The 12,583-nt window shown below is 31.5% G+C and overlaps 1 protein-coding gene across 3 annotated transcripts; it reads right to left on the bottom strand.

The window, feature by feature from the left end:
- Positions 1-8,544: 8,544 nt before the first annotated feature.
- LOC140984105 (uncharacterized) lies at positions 8,545-11,451 on the bottom strand. 3 transcript variants are annotated; one of them, XR_012176542.1, is made up of 4 exons: positions 11,254-11,451; positions 9,955-11,141; positions 9,043-9,097; positions 8,562-8,724 (listed from the first exon to the last, which is right to left on the bottom strand). XR_012176542.1 is itself a non-coding variant. In XM_073451304.1 (2 exons), the coding sequence occupies exon 1, from the start codon at positions 10,993-10,995 to the stop codon at positions 9,970-9,972; it is 1,026 nt and encodes a 341-aa protein (XP_073307405.1). In that variant the 5' UTR covers positions 10,996-11,451; the 3' UTR covers positions 8,545-8,724; positions 9,955-9,969. The 3 variants fall into 3 exon arrangements, 1 of the variants encoding a protein (XP_073307405.1); XR_012176541.1 differs by having other exon boundaries at positions 9,955-11,451; XM_073451304.1 differs by lacking the exon at positions 9,043-9,097 and having other exon boundaries at positions 8,545-8,724; positions 9,955-11,451.
- Positions 11,452-12,583: the final 1,132 nt, after the last annotated feature.

Genomic DNA, 12,583 nt, shown 5'->3' with positions numbered 1-12,583 from the left:
GTATCACAATTAAGGAAATGCAAAGTAGACTCATCTCAACTGATTGACCATCAACAGATAGATCTGGAAAAAATCTAACATATGAAAAACAACCTGTGAAGATTTTGGACCAAAGAATAAAGGAACTTCGTGGTCGACCAATTCAGTTGATAAAAGTCTAAATGGAAAAAACACAACATTGAAGAAGCAACGTGGGAAACAGAGAAAGATATAAGATGTCAATATCCTCATTTATTCCAATAACTCTTAAATCTGGGGATCAGATTTTTAAAAATGAGGGGATATTGTCACACCGTAAAAACAAAGGTGCATAAATGTATTTTTATTAGTATAAATTTTACTATTTCAATTTTAAAATCTTATCACATTATTTGTCGGTACAAATTTTATTTGTCTTAAGTATCTAGAAATACATTAAAATACATCACAATACACTTAAAAATTCATCAAGTACTATGATGTTCCCATTCCAAAACCAAATACCCAAAATATAATAAAATATTATAATTAAGCTCAACATATATGTTAAGTAATTAAGTACAATAAATTATTAAGTTCAATTTAAAATAATTATAATTAAGTTCAATATATAGGTTTAATATAATATAATAATTAGATACAAGAATATAATAATATCAAGTTTGGATAAACATAACATTTTTTCCATTTAATAAATAAATAAAAAATAATAAAATAATAAAAGGATAAGCTTGGATTCTCGGCTATATATCTGAACAAGTGAAACAGAAGAAATCAACCGAGAGCGAAGGAAAGAAGAAAGGAAAGAAAAAAAAAGAGAGAGAGAAAGAAAATAGAAGAAAAATCCATACCTTTTCCGAAAAATCCCAATAAATCACCAACTATTCACCTCATATCTTAAAGCAATATAGCACTGGAGGTGATGTAAAAGGAGCGATCAAGAACAAGAAAATCAAACCAAGATATTCCGAAAAACGGCCACGGAATCCCGTTTCAAGCTAGGTATTTTTCGCTCATTTTTCTTATAGCTACACACCAAACTAGAGGTTGACTTGAACACAAAAGTTGTACCTCTTATTGCATAGATAAGGTACATACAGTCCGTCGTCCCAAAATATTGCCGGAACTAACATTTTCGGAATGCCGGAGTACCTTAGTTCACCATAAGACGATATTTAAATCTGGTATTGATCGGGTAGGAATTTGAAAATACGTTCAACATAAGAATTAAAGATCTTAAAAAGTTACATAAACTTGAAAAAAACCGGTCGCGCATGGCCGCCGGAAGGCCAGTCACGTGCCGGAACCGTCGACGCGTGTATCTCACGCGCCGCCGTATCGGCGTTTTTCCGGCGGCCGAACTTTCCTGATGATATTTCCAACTTTTTGGCCACCTTTCGTAATGTTTAGAGATATCTTCTAATTAATATAAATTTTGCAAACTTAAGTAAAATCAATTGGGATAAATTTTGAACAAAAAAATAATCTGGAAATGATCAGCTATTTATTTCAAATTCTAACATATAAATATCATTCATAATATATTTTTAGGACTTGCTTCAACAATTCGGATTAGTAATCAAGCCTAAACTGTAAGTTATCAGGTGAGGAAATTATTATTCATTCTTCTATTAAAGCCTTTGGCATTTGGCCTGGAAATTTCAATAGCATTTATTTAATGATCAAATATCATCCACAGTTCATTTCGATTACGGATATATTTTTCTTGCATATTTATGAATGGATTGATATATCGTTAATGAATGGAGTCATGGACAACGGATTTCGGTCCGGAAATTGAGTCCACTGGAAAACGTGGCTTCGGCCCGAAAAATGAGTCCAATGAACAACGGGTCAAAAGTCCCGGGTATATGGTTCATCTGAACAACGCGCGACGAATATTTCGGTCCGGAGAATGGTTCACTCGGCTCATAAAAAGTGCTCAATTAGAGCCACCAATTTTAATTTATGAAATTTTTATTTATCTATTATTCCATTGCATAGCATTCATAACATCTAAATTGTTATGCCTATTACTTCATGCATAATTATAATGAAGCACTATTTTACTTTATTTAAAAGCTATATACTAATTTAAACTCACTAAGTACTCAAAGACTTAACCCTCTGTTTCATTTCGTCTATTGTAATTTTCAGACACAGGAACCCCAGAATTGGAACAGGAAGAAAATAACTGAAGCTGAAATAAGAGCGTTTGAAAGTTGTTATGATCTGTTTATAAATAAAAGTTAAACTTCCGCTGTAAAATAATTGTACATATTTGAAATAAGAATGTAAATACTTGTATATATCTTTAAATGATAGTAGTGAATATTTATCTGCAAGATCTTTTGTTATAATAATAATGGTAAAAATAAGAATAGCAGTTCAATATATAAAGAAATATTATAAGAAAATGTGGCACTTAGTAAGGGAATAATGAATTCCTAAACCGGGCGTCACATTTCTAGTGGTCAATACCTTGACTACTCTGATATTTTCTCAACAATAAACAAATTATGATCTCATTAACGTTCTGGTATACATGATGGTCTATAATGTTCTTAACGAAACTCAACAAAGAGATAACATTTTGAAATCTTAAATACCACTAATGTGAGGCTTGTTTCAATCTATATATGTTTCTTAATCTTTCATATCAAATAATCGCTATCATTAGAGAAGAATCTTTAAAGTTATTTCATATAACATTATTTCTCTAGAACACCATCGATGAATATTGTTTTTCCATCCATCTAATGCAAATTTAAACAAATGAGCTATTAATGTAGAAAATATTTCCATATATGATTTTCTTAGCTACTGGTCTAGCCTTATATTCTTTAATGCTACCTAATGAAACTTTCTTTGTATTGAAAAATCATCTATAGTAAATGGAAACCGAACCAAATTTTAGACTCCATTAATTAATATTGAATTCATCCACCATCCATATCATTAAACATTATATTAGATTTCTTTATGTTCATCGCCTGTGAAAAAAATATCTCCGGATCATTTTCAGCTCGATATAATCACTAGGAATTTTCGATTTCTTAATTCCACTAGATCTTCTTAATATTGCATCAGCATTTTCCAATGAAGTTAGATTGTGTTGTTCAACGTAATGATCAGTATCTTGATAAGCATTAAGATCCACAAGATCATGATAAAAAATTTATGGAATTTATATGAATGGCCCCCAACACACATTTTTACTTAAAGGGTGTTGTGAATAACAATCAATATGTAACTTGTATGAATGTATGAACATCATATATAATGATCAATATTCTAAAGTTGGTCGCTTTTATAATTAAGTCATTCTCAAGAAATTTTGCATCTATTGATTCCACAAACTTTATGATTTGTGATGGACACTAAAACACTATTGATTCCACAAACTTTATGATTTGTGATGGACGATAAAACATATGTCCTTTTAGAGTTTTGACATATCCAATGAAATACCCATTAAATGTCCTAGATGTAACTTATTTTCTTGTGGATTATCAAATATTACCTTAGATAAGCATACTCAAATATGAATATGTTCCAAACTCGATTTCCAGGCTTTTCATATTTCAATAGACGTCTTATGGAGAAACTCAATTAGAATACAATTTATCATATACGCCAATCTCGTTTTCCTCATTTTCCCTTCGTGTGATAGGATAAGTAAATGATATATAATAAGAGTAGTTATAAAATAAAATTAATGATAAATAATACATTATGATAAATTATATGATGTTTGACATGACTTTAACTTGTTTGATTATTTTTGTTAATTATATTATGATTACTAAAATGTCTTCATCATATATTAATTAGTAATATATTCTTAAAATGATTGAATAAATAAATCTGAAGGATTAAAAATCAATCACTCCTTATCATGTACACCAAACAATGCCTTAATGTATAATTTTGCATAATTAATGTGGTTGTTGCTAAACATTATAATTACTCAAAATTAATCGTCCACTGGACATAATTTTGGCTTTAAAATATCTCATGCAAATAATTTCTAACATTTCATTTTTCAAAATTTGGAAGGACGATGTCTCGAAAAACCATTTTTAGAATTTTATTATTTTCATAATTAGTACCGTCCAAAAATTATTGTAAATCAAAATTTCAAATTTTGAAAATTCTTAAGTTGGAAATAACCCGAAATCCAAAACCCTTAAATAAAAAATCCCCAAATTTCAAAATCAAAACCCTAATCCCCAATCAGATGGTTCATGTAACGCCCTAGATTCGACGACTGTCCTCGATGTACCAATACGAGTCTTTCTAGCGTGCTTATGTCCTCACTCACACTCACCTTAGGAAACTTCCCAAGGTCACCCATCCCATAATTGCCCCAAGTTAAGCACGCTTAACTTTGGAGTTCTTATGTGATGAGTTATCGAAAAGAAGATGCATCTTATTGGTACGAGTAGTACATATCAAATCTTTTAAGCCCTCTTCAACTGTACAGTCCATTACATTGAACAGTTTCGGAATCTCCCTCCTTCCGGTGTAAGATCGGTTCATTCATGTTCCCTTCGCCTAGAAGCCTGCCAGGAGCCGCTCATTGTCTGTGCAACCTCATGGCACCCACGATCAACCCCCGCCCTCTTCAGCCCCGGGCCTCACATGCCCACCAGCTTCCGCTTGGTTCGCCCCCGAACCACACCGTACTAGGAGATGTCGGCTCTGATACCAACTGTAACGCCCCAGATTCGACGACTGTCCTCACTGTACCAATACGAGTCTTTCCAGCGTGCTTATGTCCTCACTCACACGCACCCTATGAAACTTCTCAGGAGGTCACTCATCCCAGAATTGCCCCAAGTTAAGCACGCTTAACTTTGGAGTTCTTATGTGATGAGCTACCGAAAAGAAGATGCATCTTATTGGTATGAGTAGTACATATCAAATCTTTTAAGCCCTCTTCAACTGTCCAGTCTATTACATTGAACAGTTTTGGAATCCCCCTCCTTCCGGTGTAAGATCAGTTCATTCATGTTCCCTCCGCCTAGAAGCCTTCCAGGAGCCGCTAATTTTCCGTGCAACCTCATGGCACCCGCGATCACCCCCCGTCCTCTTCAGCCCCGGGCCTCACAGTTCAAGAAGCCACCATCTCCGGCCACCCACAACCAATCAACGTAGGCACAATTCACACATGTCTCGACTGACCACGATTAGATTATGGTCGCGCAAGGTCCGCACATTCCAGCCAAAATCTAATCAAGCGACGACCGCCCATCATCGACTACAAGTACTGGAACGCAGACTCCCTTTATATATATGGCAGAAGTTGACCGTAATCTTCGAAAAAATGCGACCAGATCGCATAGCATAAATCACATTTTCAGGCCAAAATTTTTCTGATGATAAACTCTAGCCTGTGGCTTGTTGTGGTTGCATCGATGTGGGCTATCGTCTAGTAACGTTTATCATCGTAGTTGAGTTCTTTAGAGTATCTCCAACTCTGCACCAAAATTACACGTATTTGCAACTCCATTTCCTCTTTATTTTTTTAAAAAATTTTTGTTTTTATTTATTAAATATTATTTAAATAATAATATAATATAATTATATTATTTTAATAATTAGATATTTAATCATAAAAATTAAAATATGTAATTAAATAAATTTATAAATAGATTTTTAAATAATTTTATAATTAAACATCAAACACAAATTTATTAAATAATATTTAAACATTCAAGCACACAATTAAAATAAAAATACGAATTCGAATTCGGATAATTTAAATGTAAATACAATAAAAGATAAACAAACTAAATCATCAATAATTTGAAAAATCGGATCCGGATCCGGATATCACCAAAATATTTTCCAAATCCACTGCCCCCATGTTGACGATGTTCTTCATATCTTTTTTGCATAATTCTTGCTCGTTCATTTTGAACAATTTGACGCATTTCTGGATCGCCAATAAAAGACAAAAACGTTCACTATGCACTACGAAATGCTTTAATTGATAATTTATATGATGAATATGACCGTTCAAATATTTGAAGTTGTATTTGTAATATATTATTTAATTTAATGTCATGTATTAATTTTATTTCACCAATTTTAATAATTTCTACTTCAATTCGTATAATATAGATTTCAATAATATATTTAAAATAATTAAATTAATCATTTTAGAAATTTTATCATAATTATTAATAATATAATATTAGTTATATCAAATATAAAATGTAATTATAATTATATCACTAAATTTAAAAATAAAAATTTAATATTTAATAAGAAAAAATTTAAATAAATCAAATAAAAAATAATATTTCGATAATATTTTTTTTTGAGTAATATTTGAAATAGATGAGTTGGAGATGAATATTGTATTTTGTGGAGAAATTGAACTATTTTAAAATAGAGTTTTGGGTTGGAGATGGACTTATGGCGGTCGATTTTTTTGAATTCAAAATCTAGTGTTTTTTGTTAAATTTTGAATTAATTTTGAAAATTGCAAAAATTAACAAATTGAAGATTTTTTAATTTTTTTTTTGTAAAATATATAAAATTAATGATAAAAAAAAAAATTAAAGCCGTATCCATATAATTTTTACGAATTTTTTCCCAATTAAAAAATCTCAATTGTTTTAAACCAGAGAGTTCTGATACAAATTATTGGAAATATAGCATAATGCCAAACTAAATCGATCTATACATGTGTAAACACAATTGTAAAGATAGCTATCTCGAATAAAAGTAGGAAAAAATTCTAACATCTATCCACTTACATAGAATTTGAGACAAGAATTGACGAGATCCCACAAAAACTGAAAGCATGAATCTTCTAAACCTTTATGCAATTTATGAAATATTGTATTACTGAATAATTGCACATATCTAGAGATCATATATGCCACTATTTATATATATTTTTTAACTATCATGGAGAGAATTGAGAGAAAAATCTTGACGATATCTATCTGGGACAGGGTAAATCAAATCTCAAGTATTTACAATCAAATTTTTCTAGCATCAATTTTTTTTAATGAAAGTATTATTTATATACAAAATGTTACACCCATGGATTATATATTTGTTTCTTATTTAATTCGACGAACTTTATTTCCAATGAAATTAAAATACTCCCTCTCTCTCTATATATACTAGGTAGAGGAACCTCAAATTTTTGAGGTGTTTACCCAAGTTTTTATGCCATAAATGATAAATTTTGTTAGGTGTTTATTAAATTTTTTATATAGTAAATGGTAAATTTTGTTTGTAATTAAGATATGATTAATATGTATTCATATTTGTATATATTTAATTGTATAAGCCTTTTTTTTTAAATGAGTGACAATTAAATAGATGTAAAATAAGCTAAAACGTACATGTTTTTTTTGGGGGCAAAATAGTATAAGAGACAATATATACTGGGAGATTTTAAAGCACTAACCAAGTTTGATTTATTTGTGTAAGAAAAGTTATATATGCTAAATATGGAGAGCAAAGATATTAGTATAACAGACACAAAAAAGTATAGGAGTTTAATTTGTGTATATGAATTAGAAATTGGTGTAAAATGATACATGAAATGTAGAAGTATATATATTCAAAAATGTTTAAAAGAGTATTATTTAATTTGGTGAAAGTTATGTAAGCAATTTGTGATGTTTAAAGGTTTATTTAAGCTTGTTTAAAAAATAATGAAATTGCCCAGTCTAAATACAGTTAAATAATAAGAATGAACATGGAATTATTAGTTAAATATGCTGAGTAATAATAATATTCTTCGTTTTTTTTTAGTGGAAAGGTGGCTGATAGTAGTTAATATTTTTTCCATTTTTTATTTTTGTGTGTGTTAGGAATTAAAAGCTAGAAATTGTTTTGCTTACGAAGTAATGTATTCGACTTTATTTATCTCAGATATTCTACCAATGGTGTTAGTGTTAAGGTCTAAATAAAAAAATATTTGATATTTTTGTCTAGCTTCTGAATAAGAATAAACCATATATATTTCACATGAGGTTTAGGCCGTTATTATTTTTGGAATTTTTGGAATATATGAGTATGGTTTATACATTTGTGCTATTTTCTTTTATATCCAAGTGTTTATTTTTTTTGAAATAATTAATGAAGTATTTTGTTTGAATAATTGTATTTGTAGAAGTTAAAGTATAAAATATGGTCATCAAAATAAATATCATAGGCAAAATTTATTTTAAAGGCTAGATAAAGTTAGGTTGTACGTATCTATATATAAAAGATATGACTTAATATATTAATATAAATTAAGAAATGAGTGTGCTATATATATCTGTTTGAATACATTATTTTTTAATCTTAAAAAATATTTATAGGGTTAGCAATAAGTAGAATTTACATACATATTAGATTTTTTAAAAAACATTTTGATACCTATTTTTTTTCAAAAATAGGAATTTTTCCGTTGTTAAGGTAATGAAGTGTATGAAAAAGTTCATGGGTATTTAAAAGATTTTTTTATGTATTTTTAAACGAAAAGTAGAGTATTTTTAGCTTTTTGTGAATATCCATATTTTTGAAAAAGATAAGAAACAAGCTATACGTTACTGAATCTTGTTATCAAAATAGTCATAAAGGCTAAACATCACAACAGCATGTTAATTTACATAAATTCTTTGTAAAGTATTTAGGTAGGAGATGCCTAGGAAAAACAAATAGCTTAGTTATGTTTCTATTACTGCAAGGTAACCTTATTCCTCGTTTCTGCTCGTGGGATTGTACCTGAAGAAAAAAAACCAATAGTAAGGTGAGTTAGTTAGGTCATTAATAACGTGTTAAATCAGGTGTAGCGTAAAATATTTAGAAATAGATACATTACTTAGAAAGAAATTGTATACCAAAAACATTATAAAATTTATTTATCTATTGCAACAGGGAGAAAAGTGATCAAGTGTAAAAAATAACATAAAGACAACTTCTACACATGTAGGTTCTGTATCATAATTTTTTCTATTATTAATAGGTTGATATAAAAGTTTTTGAATTAAACGATTTTTAGACTATAAGATATCTAGTCTAGTATCAGTTTAGTATACATACCGGATTTATCGGATAATGTTGATATCTAGCTCTGTCTCAATATCAGCTGCGTAATCTAGTAGAAGAAAAGGCTTTGATTCCATGGTTAGTGCTCTTCGTAAGATGATGGCCCATACCGGATTTGAGTAAAATCTTTTTATTAGTTCTTCAACTTCTTTTTGAAACAAAGAGTTGTAGTAACATTGGGTGCAGTCGATACAATCATAGTAGTGGTTGTTCTCCATTGGATGTGTTTTAGAAACAGTATGTTTAGATATTGAAAGAGAAGTACTGTGATTGTTCTCCATTGGATGTGTTTTAGAAACAGTATGTTTAGATATTGAAAGAGAAGGCTTCAAATGCTACAGCAAATAACTCTAAAGTAGTAGAGGATAGATAATATTATATATATTATATAGAGAGAGGTGAGTCATAGACGATTTATGACACATGTTATGCTTGTTTGTAACCACCTCAACACAAATAATTTAGATGGATTGAATTCTTGACACGTGTAAGAGTACAATTTATTCTTTTATAATATACAGCTTAGTCATTATATTATTGAATATATTTGCACCACGTGTAGTAGTTTAAATGATCTAAACATTAGTTTTTTATTTTAAGTGGTAATAGAGTAGACTTTAGTACTAAATAGCCAGAAAATAGTAATGTATATTTAGGTTGTGATGAAATTGTAATTAAGAAGGTATTGAATGTATTAGTCATTCTGACTTTGTAAGAAGGTGTATACATGCCTGTAGATTTGGGAAATGAGTAACATATTTGGAGTGATTTAATAAATAAATTGTTTGTCATTTGATAGCATTCCTTAAGTTTTTTCCCTAGGGTTTTTTTTACCAATATATGTTGCTACGTTGGAAATGTTGAATATGTAATTTGCATAAACCAAAAAGAAGTGATAGTATGTACCTGATATATTGAGTGCTAGCTGCTGTTATTTAAATCATCATTGTCGGCATCATGAATATCATCGTCTATAGATTGGCGGGGTGAGGTGTACTGTGGTGGATGTTGGAGTGGCCAGAGTGGTGGTGGAGGGAAGGGTGTATCTGCTGGAGTGTTTGGTGGAATACGTTGTGCAAGGGCTGACGTAAAGTTAACCATGTAAGTCATGAATGTGATCGTTGATTGCATGTGCGCTGTTAGCTCCTCGCGTTGTTCTCTGATGGTTTGTTCTATTTTTGTTATTCGGTCTCCTACACTTACTCTGCTCAATGCTGGTGGTCGTGGGCCTCGGCGGTCTTTGGCACGTTGGTTGTACGCTGACTTTTCCTGGCGTCTTATGTTCTCTGCTAGTCCGTGGAATAGCCTTTCACGATATACAATGATTGGTGCCTTTGGTTTTAAAATTTGCTCATCTGAACCCCATGTTACACCGGCACGATGGCACAACTCAGTTACAATATGCGGACAAGGGAGACCAGTAGTGATGAGGCTTTTACTTGTGCGCATTATTGAACCATGAATGATCTTACCTAAATCCACTGATTTGCCTGTTGTGATAGCATGAACCAAAGCAACTTTGTCTTTTGTAATTTCTATTTGATGCGTTGAAGGTAGTATTTTCGCAAGAATGAATGACGCCCAACTATTTGGGTCACGAAGCATCTCAGATTTTTTTAATGTGACTGGGATTCCTTGGTTTGTTCTCCATTCTGCTCCATGTGCACATAAGTCTTTGATCATCACAGTGTAATCTAGATTTCCAGCTATGTACTGAGTATATTCATCATTGTCAAAAGTTGGTAGATTGTAAACCATGTTTATGGTAGTTGAGTCAAACGCTACCATCTTGCCTCGGACTAAAACCTTATGGCCTTCATGCTTGACATGTAAGTTTGTGTAAAATTCACGAACGACCGGAATCACAGCGTCCACAGGTGATTTGGCCAGTTCAACCCATCCTCGTTTGGCAATCTCTTCAACTAAACAATAATCAGGGCTAGACATGTCTATTCCTCTTTCTTTAATCAGAGGCCGGGTTAAAGTGGTTTCATAAATCCTTTGAGCCTCCGCATTCCAAAATTTGTGTTTATCATAGGTATGAGATGTGGCAGAAGCATTTCTCTTGGTTTTTTTTTTTTGGAGGCATAATTCTTGGTAAATATTTTCAAGGAATAGCAACAATTAGAGCTAAAAAATTGTAAGCCTTTATATTGCATAAACATGTAAATGTTGTGCATAAAATTGCAAAAATGATGGGTTTACCTTAGAAAATGTTCTTGGAAGGAGGCGAGCAATAAAGCTGCAGTTTCTGTAGGCGGTGTCGCGTACGGGAATCTTGAAGGGTGTATAGAGCGGTTGGCGTCTGGGCTCGTTGAATGGGGCTTTTTCAGCTGTAGGGTTAGCGGCAATATGGAATTTTAATGGCGGCTGCTGAAGGGGAGAAGAGAAGGGTTTATGAAAAAGGGGTTTTTTTTTGTGAGAATTAAAGGGGAAACGTTTTTTATATGTGTGTTTTTTCAGAAGAGGATTTTGCTTTTTTGTTTTTTTAATGAGAGAATATGAGGCTAAATCTGTAATATCATGGGAGTAGTTAGTGTGCATATGCGCACCTTCAATGTGTTAGTGCGCAGTGGCGTGGCTATCTCTGTATTTTGCGGCTTTTTGTAATGTGCCGTTGCACGGGTATAATGTGTAACAACGCGCATATCTCGGAGGTTTTGTTGGAAAAGATGTGTGCGGCTGCAAGCGTCCATCCTGCAAGCGCACACAACTTCTTGAATTTTTTTTATTTGGCGCATGCGCATGTGCATCCCTGTCTCACGTTATGACGAAGTGGCTACTGGAAGAGTGAAGGGATAGGAAATGTGCATATGCGGTTTTTGAGTGTGCTGATGCATATACGTTTCTGTGGCCTACAGCAAAAATGCTTGTGGTTTTTTGGTGCGTGCTACTACACGAATGTAATGTGCAGCAGCGCATATGTCTCTGGATTTCTTTTCAAGGAGATGCGCGGCTTTCCAACAATTTATTGCGCAGTAGCACGCGATTTTCTAGCATTTTCTTTTCTGTTGTGCGCTGGTGCGCTCCATTGGTGTGCAATGGCGCTGTAACTACTGTAAAATAAGCATGATAAATATTTTTTCCTATTTAATATTAGCAAGTAAAAAGGTGTATAGATTAGTTCATGTGCATATATTGATGTGTGTGGCTAGGATGCGTAAACTTATTCATTTAAATTAAATTAAATTATTTAGTTGTGTGATAGTTGCTATAAAAGTTTTGCCTTTGATAATTTTTTTAAGTTTTCCTCTATATAGTAACTACATATATATTTTATTGTCCAATATTTATTCAATAATTTGCAGCTATAAATATGCCTTCTCTCTTCGATTAAATTGTCTTAGTAGAATGGATATTACCAATGTTTTTTTATTGCTTTTAATAATATGAAAAGATATAGTTGTAAGTTGAGTATAAAATAATGACATGATGTAAATAACATAGCAGAATATTAGATAATATAGTATTATAGCGTAATATAGATTTATTTAGGAGATAGTTTATAGATACATGTGTTAATAATTCGTTATAT

The sequence above is a fragment of the Primulina huaijiensis genome, chromosome 9 (genome assembly GCF_012295235.1).
Source record: "Primulina huaijiensis isolate GDHJ02 chromosome 9, ASM1229523v2, whole genome shotgun sequence".
In the NCBI taxonomy this organism is placed as follows: domain Eukaryota; kingdom Viridiplantae; phylum Streptophyta; class Magnoliopsida; order Lamiales; family Gesneriaceae; genus Primulina; species Primulina huaijiensis.
Note: the sequence above shows the minus strand (reverse complement) of the source record. Positions and strands in the feature narration are given on the sequence as shown.

Excerpts from the sequence above, each read along its gene's own strand:
- LOC140984105 (XM_073451304.1), bottom strand. The coding sequence starts at position 10,995 with ATGTCTAGCCCTGATTATTGTTTAGTTGAAGAGATTGCCAAACGAGGA.